The sequence below is a fragment of the Alosa alosa genome, chromosome 22 (genome assembly GCF_017589495.1).
Source record: "Alosa alosa isolate M-15738 ecotype Scorff River chromosome 22, AALO_Geno_1.1, whole genome shotgun sequence".
Taxonomy (NCBI): Eukaryota; Metazoa; Chordata; class Actinopteri; order Clupeiformes; family Clupeidae; genus Alosa; species Alosa alosa.
In genome coordinates this window covers 2,655,074-2,672,967 of record NC_063210.1, presented here as the reverse complement: position 1 = coordinate 2,672,967, position 17,894 = coordinate 2,655,074, and the positions used below count along the sequence as shown (strand labels likewise).

At 45.8% G+C, this 17,894-nt stretch overlaps 1 protein-coding gene across 1 annotated transcript in view; it reads right to left on the bottom strand.

Annotated features, from left to right (window-relative positions):
* Nucleotides 1-17,894, bottom strand: part of dock1 (dedicator of cytokinesis 1) — a 218,377-nt gene that overhangs the window by 25,292 nt on the left and 175,191 nt on the right. Inside the window, 9 exon segments of the mRNA XM_048233987.1 lie at nucleotides 1,472-1,553; nucleotides 1,996-2,137; nucleotides 6,553-6,657; nucleotides 7,199-7,288; nucleotides 9,437-9,556; nucleotides 12,348-12,438; nucleotides 13,180-13,220; nucleotides 15,213-15,369; nucleotides 15,884-15,969. Of these exon segments, the coding sequence (XP_048089944.1) occupies nucleotides 1,472-1,553; nucleotides 1,996-2,137; nucleotides 6,553-6,657; nucleotides 7,199-7,288; nucleotides 9,437-9,556; nucleotides 12,348-12,438; nucleotides 13,180-13,220; nucleotides 15,213-15,369; nucleotides 15,884-15,969 (914 nt within the window).

Here is a 17,894-nt window from a genome sequence, read left to right as displayed (position 1 = left end):
AGGAGGAGTGAGCTGCTGGAAGCGGCGTGGCAGTGGTGGTGGTGTGGGAGAGCAGCTTTGCTCCGTCTCTGTGCACGGCTGATCTCTGAGCCCTGAGCAAACAGTGCGGCCGAGCGAGCCGGGCCTCCTATCGGCTCGCACACACACAGGCCTCTAATCCAGCCAATTAACACAGCTACACAGTCCAATCAGACCCGCTAGGCAAACACACACACGCACACACACAGAAACATGCACATATAAACCCCTGACCCTCCACCATGGCCAGCTCTCAGCCTCTCAGACACAACTAGCTTTCTGTCCTTCTACTCCTTATCTCCATCTTCACAAGGGGAGTGCTCTCTCTCTCTCTCCCTCTCTCTCTCTCAATTTGGAGTGCTGATGAGGCTCTATTCACTACTCTACATGTGACATAAAGGGGGTGTGCATTAGAGGGCAATGCTAGTGACTTTGGAGAGCTGCCACACACCCACCTCTAAACCAACACCCAGCCCAGTGAGGTCAAACCCTGTTTACTCCTGGGCACAGTTCACCATTATCTCTCTCTACCTGTCCCTGTGTGATGGGGGAGTGCTCACTGATCCAGGAACAGCGCTGACCTGTGGTGTCAAATCCACATTAAATAATACAACATCAAAAGAGGTCCGCACACTGTGGATGTATACTGCAGATGATGGCTTTAATGCACTCCGGAGCATTAGTGAAGCAAGCAAGTAAGTGAAAGCAAAGTAAGAAAGTGAGATAACATCCTCTGGCTGTTGTCCAGCCTTTATACCCCTTCAAGTCATCCCAGACAAGACACTCTATGTTTACAGATAACTGACCAAGTAATATATGGTACTTCACCTTTGCCCTCTCATCCTGTTATTCCTACATTCTTTAGGTTTTGCCATTCTTTAGGTTTTGCTTACATTTCCTGGCACCAAACCTTGTCTATGCCATTTTTTGCCAGGCCTGCTCTTTCACTTAAACCAGTCTTCCTTTCCCACACGGAACATACTACAGACTTCAGTTTCACAAAACAATGATATTACACAGAATAAAGATACTACATAAAAGATATATAAACTAAAGGATATATTTCAATAAAGACCACGACAGACCTTCCTACAGGAAGTTTCGCATGAAGCTCTAAAGTCACTGACTGCTCAATTCACTCTGCCTGCACCACAGAGGAAAAAGGGGATTTGGGAGTCTTACTCCTCAGCTGCCATTTGAAAAACTCAAAAACAGTCCACCATTTCAGAGCCTGCCTTCCTCCTTGTGTGATGTTTGCTAGCGGTGCCAGTGGGTTTGATTGAAATTTGAGCGAGAGCGTAATCTAGGATAAATATGTCTGAGGGGAGAATCAATGGTATTAATAATGCAACTGGAGCGAACTCTAAAGATCCCTCTTCGTCTGGAGTGGGAGTGCAGGCTGAACTGCTGAATAATTGAGGCTGGAAGTAAATACTGGAGTGAACAAGCTTACCTCAAGATCTGCTCCGACACCGGTTTGTTCTGGAACTTTGGTGGAAGCTCAAGGATGGGCTTGACTGTGAAACACTGGATGTCTTTTGGTCATAGATATTAAGAAAAACAGCAATAAACTGTAAACATGTGAAGACAAAAAAAGACACAAGCGCACACATGTAATACACCTGTGCTTCTACTATTTGCATTAAAATGACATAGAAAAGCATTTTTGGTAGCTAATGTGACAAGGGGCTTACTGCATTAGAACAGAGTAAATCCTAAGCCAGGCCTCAGCTCTTCACCTTACCTTCATCTAGTCATATTCAAACACTTTCACCAGCAGCAAGAACAATGGATTAGGAACTCTTAGCTACACATCTGACTTAAATGATTCCTCGGGTTTTAATTAACATAAATAAGAACCAACACAGCTTAGGACCATGACCTCCAATAATATGGTGTGCATGTGTGCATGTGTGTGTGTGTGTGTGTGTGAGAGGGAGAGAGAGGTATGATGCGATAAGCGGTGCATGAGGATACATTGAGCGGGTGAGTTCCTTATCTCCTCTCCAGGTGGGTTAGTGGTCTTCATCTTCTCGGCGTTGGGGAACTGAGTGAGCAGGCGCGCCTCAAAGTCCTCCCTGCGCTCGTACTCTTTGCCCCGGTAGATGAACATCTTATTCTGGGGCGAAAAAAAACAAAGCATAGTATAAATGGGTGATACATATTTGACATTTGCCATACGTGTTACTTTCCAAAGATATTAACATCAGTCTCAAGGGAAACACAGCAAGAAAGAGAATTGGGGGAAACCACTTAGGCAAAACCAATGTTAATAAAGTGTTTACATATCAGTAATAACACAGTAATAACAAACCTACATTACACCAATGCCTTACTCCCTCCAGAGACTGTTTTAACATTGTTCAATATCAGCATGCCCCAGGGCATTTAAAAGTAAATATAAGTGTATCTACATGCAATGGTATAAAAAATGGAATGGCTGAGGCCATTTGGAACTCTATTTAAATACTGAATTTTAATCAGTGTTTCTGGCACTTCTAAAGGGGGTTAAAATGCATTATCATAATCTGCATATCAAGAGGGCTGGCACGGCTGTGACTGTGCACAGCTCCTGGCATTTCTGCCTGTGCTAGTCGGCAGGAGGCAAGGTCGTTGTGGGCCTGGCAAACAGACCAGTGTTTTAAATAAATTGGCTTATTGAGCGAGCTCTAGACAGAAAAAAAGACAAAACTGCGTGGCACTTGTTAGCGGGGGCTAGGGAAGCATGTGGACTGGGTGAGGCCTGGCACAGTCTGGGGCCAGGTGCAGATCGGACACTGATGGCTGAATCATTTTAATCAACAATCCATCGTCACAGAGCGGGAGAGGAGAATAGCTACTTATCGCCTCGTTCACAGCACTTAGCTAATTGTTGTGTGAACTGCGGGGCATCTGCTGAGAACAGCCGCCCAAGAGCACTGTGCTTAGGAGTATATTTAAGGAGATTTGTTGAAAATGAGGGCCCCTTCTCTCAACTTGTCAAAGGAAATATCCAACCCCCCTGCATCTTTCGATGCCTTCCCCGAAATTTCTATTACCACTCCAAGGCACAACAGCAGTGTGAAAAAGCTCAATTAGTGTTACCAAAATTACCTCATAATGAAAAAAATATGACTAAAATGGACTGTAACAATCACCGTTTAAACCACAATGCAATAACTTTTCCAAACTATATAGACAGTTTACTATAATCCAGGGCAATTATTGTCCCTTAATTTCAATAGATGCAACATTTGGGGTGAAATCAGGTATGTTGCTTTTAAACCTGCCTGCTTAGGATGTTTTCTGCACACCATACTGCCATTTTGTTATGGGTAGAGTATCAGGTGACAAACATCTGTGAAAACGTAACTAGGCTACTTTGGGTGCAGCCGAGCTGAAGTACTCCTGTCATGGACAGGTTTATAAAATGACCAGCTGCACTACTGCGTCTGTTCCAAACGGAGCTTCAGTCTTCTCACCACAGCAATGCAGACGAGACCATTGACTATCCAGAATTGAGTCTGAAATTAGTTCCATAAAAGAAGCCATAAAGGACAATAGATAACTATATCTGAACTATTAGTGAATTTTCATCACATTGTTATGTTGTGCAGTAAATCACTGACTCCTTAGTGGATGTATTTCAAAGTAAAAAAGGCTGATGAACATGTATTGCTATATATTCATTGGCTGTACTGTTTTCTTATACCCATAAAAACAGGCAGTGTTGTTCTGTGTCAACCAAACTGAGAATTCCTGAGAACCGGCTTCCCTTTCTCTCAGTCCTTTCAACTCTACAAGTGGAGAAGTGAAGAAGGGGTAACCAGGCGGATTCACATTGTGCTAAGCGCCCATTTCAAGCAGCAACTTCCTTCCAGGAGAGAGCTCTTGATTTTGTTTCTGCAGCAGCCAAGCAAGGCAGGCAGAGCAGAATGGTGCTCTCAGAACTCCCAGCCAGATGTATGTGCAGCTTCTAACAGCTTCTTTACGCTGTGGCATCTTCAACAGATATGGACACACATTTGGTCGTTTTCCAACAGACAATTTTCTGACATACTGTAGATGATGGCACCAAGTTGACATAATCATTATCAGGCAACACACACATTACTCCTCTGACACTTTTATAAAAACACAAGTCCTACATGCCCAGAAAATGTCTATGCAGTACAGCGACCATTCTATCACTGGTTAGGAAATAAAGATATGTTATGCTATGCTTCTGGAGAACCCTAATTTAATCAAATACAGCATCACCTTTGGATTTCCACTGTGCACCTGCCTAGTCTATAATTTCAGCCCATCTCTACTTGAATCTCCTGAGGGCACTGAGCTGGCAGATTAAGAGCTACAGTTTAGTATTTAATATACTATTTAAAATATCCTGCTGTTTGCCTACATTAGCCAGTAATACATCATAAGCATCTGCATTAAGCCCCATTGGGCAAAATCAATTCTCAGGGGCGCAAAAACAAGTGCCTTTATCAGAGTTATTGAACTATTGAACAAACACAACTAGCAGTGTGCGAGCACAAATAAAAACACTTTTCACAGCATTTATCTACATTTGCAGAGGGGAAATGTATTTGGAGCCGGACTGCCCAGGCGGAGATGTATGCAGAGGATATATAATTATGCAATTCATCACCAGCAAAGAGCATTTATGACGAGCCCCTCTTCGTTTAGAAATGCTGATCAAATAATAGAAGCAGGCTGGAGAGTGGTGTTGTTTTGGCTATGTAATCCTCCCCAATATTAATGACTTTATTGCCTTTGAGGGGGTCACTGCAAATCTTGGCCTGCATTATTTAGCCACCGGCGTCCTGTTTGGTAATTAGTTGCGAGTGCCAGTGCTTGAGGATTATTCAGGCCCAGTATTTCTAGATTACCTGAGGTTGGTAAGTGTGGACGGGCTTAATATGATGGCTAGACCCTGTGCTAACTCATTTCAACACCACAGCACCGAGCACTGAGGCCGAACATGGATGTAGGCCAGACTACTTCTCATGATGAGAACATTTCAGGTGGTGTTGCATTATGAAATTTAATTTTACAGAGAATAAACAAGAAGCTACACTGAGGTACACACACACACACACCTCTGCAGCAGCAACAATGCCGACCCTTACAACAGCTTACTTATTTACTTGACTGTGCAGGAGTGGGCCATTCATCTCCGCCAAATCTTTAGCAAAGCTGAGCAGCTCTACCTCCACTGAACAGGGGGGAGTGGGGAAGTGGGAGAGCATGAGAAAGAGAAAGAGAGAGCGAGAGTGAGATAGATAAAGAGGGAGGATGAGAGGGAAGGAGAGATAAGCTACCATCCATTAATCTATTGTTGCAGGGGGTATCCAAAACATAAAGCACATTTGGGAAGATTTCCGTGGCCCGCCGAGGGTGTCGAGCCTCTCCACTGCAACTCTGCCAGAGACCACCCCCATCAGGTGCCATTGCAACACAGTCAGGCCCTCGCAGGGGGCGGGTCACCCAGAAGACTTGCACTCTATTAGCTTTGTCCAATTCAAAGTCTAGCCAACTTTAGGGGATCTAAGTAGACTGATATGCATTTAGACGCTTTAACTCAGGGGCCATCTCTCACCAAAAGCTCTTTTATTCATATCCATGAAGATTATCAGGAGTCGTCACAATGGCTGAATGATAGATTTAGACCAGAGCCCCATGTGCATAAGGCACAGCACAGTGGAGCAGTGTGTGTATAGAAGGTGGATGTGAAAAGTCCATCACCATTAGATAGCAGACTGCTCTGAAAAACACTATAGATAAGCCGGTGAGGCCATCAGCCTGCACTGTTTTTGGTTTATATGTTCCTGAGGTATTGGTCAAATGACATGATGGACTATTTGGCAAACAGGGGGTTCACATCCAAACAGGATGAGCAATCAGCAAAAAGAGGATGTTGGCTCATGAGTGCCTACTTAATAAACAAACAGTTAAGTGAATAAATAAAGAAACAGCACCGCACAGAAAGAATTTATGTATCTATAAAACCCTTGGCTCTCCTGATTGCTTGCATTACTAGGAAAGCCTGCAGGTCATGCCTGGCTAATGCACAAGCAACAAATTAAACCATCACACCACCAGAGGCTAAAACCAGCCACCTTTAACCTGGCCCCGTTGATTAAACATCATTTATGTATTTTATTTTATCTGCTACGATGCTCACACCCCCACTTGAGCCAAATGCACGCCTCTTTTAGTGAAGGGCGCCCTTCCAGGCGAGCAGAGTGCTGGCTTACTGGAGCGAGGCGGCTGTTTGAGATTCTGCGATCGTTCCTTTTTGGAGCGGAGGTGAGGACAGGAGAAAAATAAGAGCATGAAGAAAGTGTTCCCGCACAATGTTTACCTTCTCGGCTTCCCAGCAGACTAGCGAAAGACAACGGGGAAGCGCACACCCAAATACTGATGTGGAGAGCGAGAGGGAGGATTGGGCACGGGTAGACCTGGAGGTTGCCTGTTACGCCGCTGCTTATTTAATGTGTGCGAGTTGCCGCGAGGCTCCTCGCCAGAGCTGTGGTGGCGTGTTTCACTCACCCTGAGAAACGAGGGGAAGCCCAGGCCGTGGTAGCCCACGGCAAAGTAGTCAGGCTTCGGCCGGATCACCTTGACGATGTTCTCGTAGAACTGAGCTTGCTTGCGCTGCAGAGGAACACAAAACACACACATGCATTTATAATGGGAGCACCTGAGTGCTGTCAGCACCCGGAGGTTTACAATGCCATGTTAAGTTAGTGCATAAACATGTTGCAAACATGAGCTTGAGGCCTTGTAGAGAAACAGCTTCAATGGGGAGGGTGATGATGACTACCACTCTGGTATGTGATTTTCCTCATTTAAGCTGTTTAAGCTGCAGTCCGCAAAGCGGAAAAGGCAGTAAAGCCTAGAGAACAGGATTAGTCCTATCCTCTTCCTTGAGAGCAGAGGCATTCATGAGGTTTCGATCTCCTTTAGCACAGAACTGACTAATTAAAAGAATTGATTGGATTCCAGAAGTAGGGCTGGCCAGCACCTGCTCTCCATGTTCGCTTCACATTCATGTAATGACAAGAGTGAAGCCACTGACAGATTTCCCACATCACATTTTCTTTAATGAAATGCCTTGTTTTGGCCATTATGTCTCCAACTTGCACAGTTTGACACATCAGGGGAAAAGTAAAAAAACAGAAATGTCTGCACTTACCAACAAAGCACTCAGCTGCTCAAAGTCAAACATTTCATTTTCGTACTGCTCAGCTAGCTCCTTCCCCAGAATGATCGCCTCCTCCCACATCTGAAATGCCACAGACAACATCAGTATGACAAGTCTGAAATGCATAGGAAAACATCGCTACTGTTGCCGAAAAACCCACAGAAAAAGCTTTTTTTCAGCCTGTTATCTTACACAAAACCCCTAGGAGTCAAAGGTACAAAAGACAAACATTTCTCATATTCCCAGGTGGCGACACTTTTTTCCTTTAATGGCCAGAAAGAATGGGCGACGCTCAAGGGGAGAAGACAAATGTGTGATCTGCGCAGTGAAACAGGAGACGCCTCAGCAGAGAGGCCGGGCATCAGTCACCACGCGAGAGTGGCCCCGACACGCTTCAGCTGACCAGGCAGAACGCCCTCAAATGACTTACATATGACAAGGAAACCAGTCAACTTTAATGGCACCCAATGACAGGGAGGCGTTCGCCGCATGGGCGTGAAATTTAGAGCCAAGCGTGTGAATTATACCTCACGCTTAACACTCCTCTGTTACACTGCCAGCCGCAATTCAGTACAAACGAATGAGTCACTTGACGATTCAATGGCTCATATTCTAAGTGCAATTAATATCTGCTATTTAAGGTGGGTTGAGAAGAGGACAAATGGATTTTTTTCCTGGCGAGCTGACTGAGGGAATGCCCCTGGGGTGGACACTAGTGGACTGAGCTGAGGACGGCTGCCGCTCTGGCTGGGCTGTGGGGTGAGGTCTCCAGAGTGAGAGGGGGGCATCGGCTGCCATCTGCACTCGTCCCACAAGGCTGATGGCTATTGAAGGGGAACGCTTTCCAAACAGTGACCAAACGCTGGCTGAGGCTTCCGCTTGATGCATCAACAGCCTTTACCAGTTGCTGTGAGTGAACAGTTTATCTATGTTCTACACCAACGCAGACTTAAAGACACAGAGAGAGGCAGACATAAAGAAGCTAAAATATTAATGAAGAAAGATAAAGGAGAAAGAGGACAACAATAAAAATAGAGCTGAAAAGAGAAAGAAATAAAGACAAACAAACACAGAATGTTGGAAAAAGAAAGAACAAAGCTAGTGATCAGAAAGCAAGCTCCAACCACCCTGCATTTGCAATCCCTTCTGCATCTGCAATGCTGTCCTTGACAGGAGTAGTGTGTGACTGCTACTCAAAAGGACCGGGTGATCCGCAGCGTTGTCACAGCCCTCTCTGCTGTCTCCTGACCTGCCAGCCACAGGGGCCCCGAGGCTTCAGAGAGCAGCTGAGAGGCTGACGCACCCCCCCCGACCAGCTCTTTGCCATTCAGGTCAGCTGCATAACCTCTTTAAGGGGGCAACGGAATCAAAGGGATCATTTGCATTGCCTGGCGTGTACAAGGTGAAGAGGATGGACTTTAAGAGAGGAGAAAAAAACGCTGCTCAGCATTTCTGTCCTCTCATCAGCCATCTCCTGCCAGCAGGGATTAAAGGACCTGCATTGTGGCTGTCATAGTAGCCTTCCACTGTGCCTGTTTAGAAATTCACTCAACTCCCACAAACCAGCCTGACAGGTGCTCATTACTTTGTTCAATCAAAGCTGGAGGCCCAGAGCAGTTCTCTCCAAATCTTTCCCGGCCCAGACCATTAGGAACAGACTGGGCAAACTGAACCTTTCCCAGCATACAAGGACAAACCGTGGCCACTTTTTCTACAGAAACTAGACAGAATATTTTAGTAGAGTTGGAATGAGTGATTTTTTGGAGTGAGTTCAAATTCTGAACCTATATAGCAGAGGTGGACTGTAGGTTTTGTGACAGAGCCTTCAATAACAATTAGTTCAGTGTCAAAATAAGTAAATCTGATTAATTAAACCAATATAGCCAAAATATAACTTCTTCTCAATGTACATATTTAAAGCCTGAGCCGGTGCTTGGCAAAGAATGCAATGTGACTGGATAAAAACTATTATCTCCCCATCTATACTTCTCATGCTGTCAATCAAACCCTGAGTGGGAAGCGATTGGGAAAAAAGAGGTATACACAAATAATAAATGGTAAACTTAAACAGTATTAAAGAATTCATGTTTCATCAGTTTGAAAATAGTTGAATAGTTGCAGAGAAGGTCCAGCAGGCCCTAGCGGCCCACTGCTATAGTCAGCACGTACCCCTGCTTTAATAATATGCTCTGATTGATTGACTGAATCATCAGTCAGTAGAATCCTTACCTTGCCCTTGTCGAAGTAGTTGATGGTCTCCTGGTAGAGCTGGTCTTTGAGCTGACCCTGAGTGGTGGCCTGGTAGCCGTCCCTCTGGGTAAGATGGGCAGCGCAGGGATCCTCGGACCACTGCGGAGTAAACACATCACAGAGCATAAACATAAACACAATACAAACAAACAGTAAACACTAAGGACAGCGGGGGATTGCATTATCCCCTTCAGCATCGGATGCTGCAAATGACAGTTCCTTCACTAGTACACACAAACATAATTTTCTCAAGCATCTTTTCAGAGAAAGCACACACAAGCACACACACACACGCGCAAAAAGAGAAAGCACAGACACACACGCATGCAAAAAGAGCCACAGATGTGCACACACACACACACACAGTGAGATGATTCCTGTAGAGCAGGGCACACACTCCCCCTCTGGAGAGAACTCTGATCCTAGCTGAGAATATTGGCAGCATCTCCAGTGAAGGGGAGCTGAGAGGCAGAGGGGGGCGAGGCAGCCAGGCATTACTCATCAGATAACATTGATTTATGCAGGGCCGCTTCCTAATATTCATTACAGATTCTGTTTGATTCCGTAAACAACCGAGAGTAAAGGGGTGGGGGGTGGTGGGGGATTGGGGGGCGAGAACAACTGAAAAGATTACAAAAGGCCGCCGCTCTGTTTGTGCTGACCTCGCACTCTGTCCTCCACGCCCTAATGAGCCACCCCATTGGCTGGACCCACCCAGCTGACTGGCACCTGGCGAGGCCCATTGGCTTCAGCTGCGAGCCCAACGCTACCGCTGTCACAACAGACTTATTACCCCTGAGAGAGTGTAATTGGCACTCTGGGCTGTTTAGTGACACAGAGGGGGTGAGCTTCCTTGGGCCCGAGGAGCACGTGGGAAGACACACTTCTTGGCAAACATTCCTGCTTGACGGAGCTGAGTTGGAAGGCAATTAGCGCTTGACTGACTTTTCGGTGCTCATGTGCTAGCATCATACGGAAACTCTTCGACTTGGGTCACTCCCCATATCCATCAGGAGAGAGTGCGCAGGGGATTTAAGATGCAGAAGCATGGGAGATCTGGGAGTGTTGCTAAGGAGGATGGCTTAGCGCTCACTGCCACTTTCATTATCAATAAGCTAATTGAAAACTATTAAGGAAAAACAAACAAAGCCTGAGTAGAAGATAGCACCACAGCTTTACTCAAAGCTATGCCAATGCCCACAATCACACACCCACACCACCACTTATAATCACTCCCTCTCTCTTCTACCCTCTCTCTCTGACACACACACACACACACACACAGCCATCGGTCAAGGCTGAGTCTGCAAAACATCCAAATGTACGCACTAAAGTTCAACACAATTCTAAAAGATAATCTAAAAGAAGAAATTACTAGCATGCTGAAAGTACTAGCATGCTGAAAGGGGTATAAACAAATAAGAGAGAGAGAGAGAGAGAGAGAGAGAGAGAGAGAGAGAGAGAGAGAGAGAGAGAGAGAGAGAGAGAGAGAGAGAGAGAGAGAGAGAGAGAGAGAGAGAGAGAGAGAGAGAGAGAGATGGGACAAAAGCATTCCACCTTGGATTTCAGTAAGAACATCCTTGGAGTGCACAGGAATGCACCAAACCTTAGTTGCAGGGCAGAACTTTTTTATTATCACATAATGTTTCCTAACCCTGACCAATGTCAAGCCCTTTACAAAAGAGAAGACAACCAGAGAGAGAGACCCTTTTGAATACTTGACAACAAAATATAATCAAAATTCAATGGACACCACAGAGACAAAACTCAAACAAGACAAGATTAGAGTATGCCAATCATCTATAATGGCTTAACAAAATCAAACAAATCAAATTCCAATCAATTTCCAAAAAAATAAACTAATGATGAATTAGCACACACACACACACACACACACACACACACGAAATTCTGGGGTTCACTTCAGTGCCCTGTGCTCTCCTAGTTCCAAAGCTCACAACTTCCTTGTCGGCCCGCTTAAGGTGGATCAAATAGCACAGCTCATTTGCATTGCCTGGCCTGCACAAAGGCAGAGAAACGCCTGCTGCTCAGCAACTCTGCTCCTCTCATCAGCTATCTGCTGGCAGACAGGATTAAACAGACCCACGATGTACTACTGCCACCGGCCCCTGTGCCTTCATAAGGATTGAGCCGCCCAGCATCAGGCGTTCAGCAGAGTGAGTGAGTGAGAGAGAGAGAGAGTGCAAGCAGAGAGAGAGAGAGAACCAGACTCCATCCATCTCACTCGATAAACGTTTACATTTGCACACCACTGCCCTATCTCTGTCTGTTTGCTGCCACTGCCACCACAGAGCCTTCTGGAGCGTTGCGCAGCGCAACACCCATAATCCTTATTTCAACTCGCTTTAAAATAAATAAATAAATATCTGGAAAGGGGCGTCTGTTAGCAGGTTCGATTTCCCCGGATCTAATTTTCTGATTCAATTCATCCGCCTGTTGGGACAATTTTATACGTGTAGCAGGTGGAGATCTGAAAGGGAAATATGGGCAGGCGAGGAGGAGACTGTGGGGCAAGAAAAGACAAGCTGCAGGAGGGTGGCAATCTTATCATACATAATGTGCATATGTATGGGCAGGACTGCAGCAGAGCCATGTCTGGCAGGACATTTCTGCATGTCAATCTGCTGATTCTGGCACAGGGGAAACCCTTCCATCTTAGGAGAGATATGACTACATAAACACACACACAGAGAGAGAGAGAGAGAGAGAGAGAGAGAGAGAGAGAGAGAGAGACTCAATGCAAATGGACTCATTCAAATGATCATACTTGTACTCAAGGACAAGGCTGGTTTGCAGATGGGAGGCAAGACAGAGAGCACAGGATGGGAGAGGGGAGGAGAGGAGAGGGCCAGAGAGGAAGAAAGGATACCTTAAGTAGCTTGGCATGTAGCAGCAGAGTGTATGCGGCCTCAGTGTAGTTATCACACTCTTTGTGGAGGTCACACAGCTTGTACAGGTACCTGAGAACAGAGCAGAAAAGCACTATTATCCAAAACTGGGCTGAGTTTCAACCGACTCAAGCAAAGACTCTTTCTGCTGTCTGTCTGTGTGTGTGTGTGTGTGTGTGTGTGTGTCACCTTGAGCTGATATTCCCACCTCATCTCTGCATCTTATTTAATGAGCTCTTCTTAGCTGACAGAAAAAGCTAGTGGGTTTTTGATGGGTACGGGGGAACAACTGATCAAAGACACGACACTCAATAGACCTCATATATTCGACTGTTAAATCAGAGCACAATTGACATGGTTTGTCCCTGGAGTCTAATGAAGTTTAAAATTAAAGGTGAAACGTGAGATTAACAAATAGAACGAAAAGCGGCCAGGAAGCCATAAATCCCTCAAACAGTCTTCTATGCATTTGCATTTTTATTGCAAACACTGGCGACATAAAACTGCACAAATGAGATCTTATTGTACTGTAAAGATCTCATCTGATATGCCAGATAGAAGAGGTCAGTGGGAACAGTGAGTGGCTGTCACAGCCGCCCTGCCAAACACTGTCCTCCGCTGTACATTCAGTTCCATCCGTACTTGCGTAACATACCCAGACAAACACACTCTTCACATCTACAGTTAATAATACGGGCTGACCTACAGAAACACATTTCAGCTGAGATTGTACCTTGTGTCTACAAAGACATCCAATATAATCATGGTAAATGGCAGGGATATGAGATGGAGAGGCGAACAAAAGCTTCTTACCTGATGTACATCTCCTCTCTCTCAATCTCTTTGTAAAAGTTCTGGTGGGACAGAAGCAGACAGGCTTTAATAGACTTGCTGGGTTGGCACATTGTGCTATTCTTGCAAAACGGCAGGAACTCAATGCAAATTCTAATATGACATTATACAGCTGCCATATAGACACTGGTATAAGAGACAGTGGTGGTGGGGGTTTCAGCAACAATGTCCTCAGTTGACAGGATACTCCACATCTGTAAATTATACCCAAGTAGAGGGTGCCATTTCCAGACTATTTGGAAATGCAAGGACTAAGATAGAATCACAGGTGCAATAGCATTTCTATCTCACGTCTGAGAGCAGTGCACTGAAGCTTGAAATTCTTTGTTTAGTTTAGCACGTCCTGCTTCCTGGAGGATTTGTGTGAAAATGTGCTGCAAATGGCTCAGTATGGTGCTATGTTTATAGTAGATCTGACGGTGAGTAGGCATACATGAGTAGAACACAAACGTGAGCTGAACGTACATGCTAAATGTTGAACCATGGCAGTGATGGATCACAGGTGATAAATTATCATCAGGTGTGTGGTAAAATTCTACATACCATGGGCTGCTGTGATATTAGCATGACCCATCAGAGTTAGAAATGAGGTGAGCCATGTGATATGTTGTGCTCTATTCACAATTTTCAATCTCCTTCAGGTGAATCCTACACATTTGTGTCATTTTACACAAACCTACTCATGCTTCCAAAATTCATATAACTTTGAGGAGGAATAATATGGATTCTTGCCACATCACCAAACCAGTGAAATGATGTAGCATAACAAAAGGTTATGCTGACTAAACACATTTCAAATTCTCTTTCCTTTTCAGCCTGAAGTAAATTGAAACGATTCAACTTGGGTAACAAGATGCGAGGCAAGATAAAAGGTACTGGTGGTTGACATTTGAGAGAATATTTTAAAATGTTATGCCATTTACGGTTATGCTATTTATTGTACACTGCTGACTTTGACTTTGTTGAATATACTTAAAAAGCTAAACTTTTAAAGGTTTTAGCTGTGGAAATGGAGAAAGCCATCGGCTAGAGTCTGGCAGTGGCTATACTTTACAGTGCATATCAACATTGGGGACAAACTGTAAATTGCAGTTCAGAGCATGGGTTGTGATTACAATTTTGTGATTAAAAATATTGCGATATGACCTTTCGACCAGACCTCTCAGTCCCAGTTTGAAACAAAGAAAATAAACAGGTATTCGGTGCCAATCAACCTGTGGTTATGTGCTCTTCATAAAAGCTTACTTGGGGCTCATGAAAAGTGTTGAGGTGGGGCTGGACAGGGGCACTGGTGGCTTCACAACTCCGTATTGGCCTGTTTAAAAGGTATTGACATTTCATAGCTACCCTGCTGAAATGTCAGTGTGTGCGCCGGGCCCTTCTGAGATAAACTCCCTGTGTGATCACAGGTTAATAAATGCGGCGGAGAGGAGCTGTCGACTCCAGTCTCCCTTTGTCTGACGGCGTGTAAAATGCTATTCGGAGTCCCTTATCGGGATCAACCTGGAATCAATTTTGTGCGAGGCGTGCTTGGGCGTGCTGTTATTGCGCTGGGCTTTATTGCTGGGGTGGTTTGCCTCACAGCTCAGGCACAGAGGCCCAATATTACGGATGGATTGAGCCCTGGGTAATTCAGCTTTCATTTGGACTAATTATTTTATAGCATTTTCAAATGACTCAGTTTTTACAGGTGGGCTTTTTAAAGACTGGGCCTGGGAGTTGTGGTGTGTTTTTTTGTGTTTGTGGATGGTTTTGTTCTCCATGAAGTGAATGCATTTCAAGTGGCCCTGGAGGAGAGTTGTGTACTTCTGTGCATTCACCATTAGTGAGAATATGTGTGTATGCTGTGGTGTGTTACAGCGTATACATAATACATTAAGGCTCTCCCCTGTGCATGCATACGCTTACGCACACAGTGGCCTCGTATAGCTCTTTCTGTGGAGGCTATTGTGCTGCTCTATCAATGCTGTGTGCCTGAGTCATTCCTTCCTCACCAGGACGTTGACGGTGCAGCTCATGCGGTTTTCCTTGTTCTCGTCATGCATGATGGTCCGGTAGTCCAGCAGCCGCTCCAGCAGACGCACCACCAGAGTCACAAAGTTCTCACCTGTCTTGGCCAGGTATTTGTGCTTCCTGCAGTGCTCCAGTAAACTGACCAACACAACATCAGCATAAGACAACACAACACAAAACACCACAACACAGTCAGACCTCTATTCTCCATCATTAGATGCACTACAGATCTATATAATATGGCGAAATTTATAACTAATAATAATTAAAAAATACGCTCACAAAAATCAGATTTTTGCCACCAACGCTACCACCATCATAATGTAATTTTCTATAGTTGATGCCAGATGTAAAAAGGAAACACTGCTCACAGCTAATCTGTGGTTGAACTCCAGAGCTAACATCAGCACAATAATAACTGGCGCACATTAGCCGTCAGTGGCTTCCATTAGAAAAGGCCGAGGGGAGATGGAGGCATTGTGGCGCTGAGCCTCTGAGTAACGTGGTGGACGAGGGCGAGCGAGTGAGTGGCGTGTGAAAGGCCCTCTCCACATCATTAGCGGCCTCTGATTGTGTGGAGTGTGTGGCGTTATTAGCGCTATGGCAGGATTGGGGCTTGTGAATGCGGCAGTGGCAGGTAATCAGCTCTCACATTTTCTGAAAGAGGACTTTGTACTGCTCGTCTCCGCGGCCGCCCTCCACCTCGTGGTCCAGCTTGGTGATGATCTCATTCTCAAACTGGAATTAGACAGAGCAGGCATAAATAATCAGTGAGGGAGATTTTTTCATTTCATTAGCAGTGGCTCCCTCTCTCTCCCTTTCTCTCGCTCACTCTGGTAAGGGGATCTGACCCGGCATCTCTCTTTCCACTCTTAATCACACTTTTTCAGCCCCAGTGCTTTTCAGATTGTATTAATCTGTTCATCAGCACACTCAACCTCCTTTTCCATCCGGATGGATTTGGCCATGGATGGAGAGAGGAAGGTACAATATACATCTCTCTCTCTCTCCCCCTTCCCCCTTTCCTCCCCCCCTCTCTCACTTTCCTCCCCCCCTCTCCCCCCTCTCTCACTTTCCTCCCCCCCTCTCTCACTTTCCTCCCCCCTCTCTCCCTTTCCTCCCCCCCTCCCCCCTCTCTCTCACTTTCCTCCCCCCTTCTCCTCCCCCCCTCTCACTTTCCTCCCCCCCTCTCACTTTCCTCCCCCCTCTCTCACTTTCCTCCCCCCTCTCTCCCTTTCCTCCCCCCTTCCCCTGTCCTCCTTTCCCCCTCTCTCCCCTTTCCTCCCCCCTCTCTCACTTTCCTCCCCCCCTCTCTCACTTTCCTCCCCCCTCTCTCCCTTTCCTCCCCCCTTCCCCTGTCCTCCTTTCCCCCCCTCTCTCTCCCTCTCCCATACTTTCCCACCTTCTCCCATTTTCCTCTTGGCCGTGGCAGCAACAGTTATGGGGTTAGAGCCCACATCCCCAGACAGTGATGCATGGGCCTAATATTGTCTATGTTTGATTATGGCAGCTGCATAAAAATACAGTTTATTGTGCTGAAACAACCCAATTTGCGAGCTTTGGTTGATGTGAGCTACAGTTACAGTCTACACAGACAAAGCCATTGATTTATACAGCACAGGGAAGAGTGGAGAGAGAGAGAGAGAGAGAGAGAGAGAGAGTACACAATAAAAGGAGTAAAGAAGAAAGGATGTCAAAGACAGTAGCATAGAAAGAGGGAGGGAGAGAGGGACATGAAGAGAGGGAACACAGAGAGAAGGCCTGCCCAGTAAAAAGGGGGTCAAAGCCAAAGTGGAATTGATCACATTTCACTGTGGGGAATAAGAGGGTTGCCTTCACTCTCAATGAGCTTGTGCCTGACAGACGACTGCACTGCATTAGCCCAGCTCTGTGTCTCACTACCACTTTAACAGAGTACCCTACCACCAGAGAGAGAGAGAGTGAAGGAGAGGGAGAGAGAAAAAGGGAGAGAGAGGGAGATGGAGTTGGAGAGAGCTGGCAAGAGGTTTGAGGGAGAGCCACAGGCCAGGCACCTGATTGCACATGGTGTCCTGCAGCATCACTTACAGTGAGAAGTGCTGCGCTCAGCAGCTTGGCCACAAACCCCCCCTCCGTACCCCCGTAGCCCCCCTCCTGCTCCAGCCGCAGCTCCACCGCCAGAGGGAACGACCACAGGGCCGAGGTGGCGGCAAAATAGCTTTGTCAGAAATTCAAGACAAGGTTAACTTCCCTCGAAAGCCTGTGCTTACAGTCCCTCTACACCACATGCGTCAAAGCGCTGGGAAGCTAAAAGTGCAAACGCCAGTTGCTTGCGCACACTACACCCATTCTGGCCCATTCTCTCTTATGCCTCTCATGCCAATTTCCTTCCTTCTCCTCCGACCCGGTTCTCTCTCTCTCCCTCTCTCTCTCTCTCTCTCTCACACCTCAGTGCACACATGAGAGTTATTTTGGTATGATCCTTTGAAACAGTGTTTTCACAAGAGGCTATAAGCATACATTAGAGGTGATGGACAGAATGGATGTGTTAGATTCTCACCTCCATGTTTCTGTTCAATCATTTTCATTTCAAGATGTTCAATGTCTTGCAAATGATATTAATAATATGTGTTATGCAATAAAGTAGTAGGAGACACTTGTGTGCATGATGTGTGTATCATTTG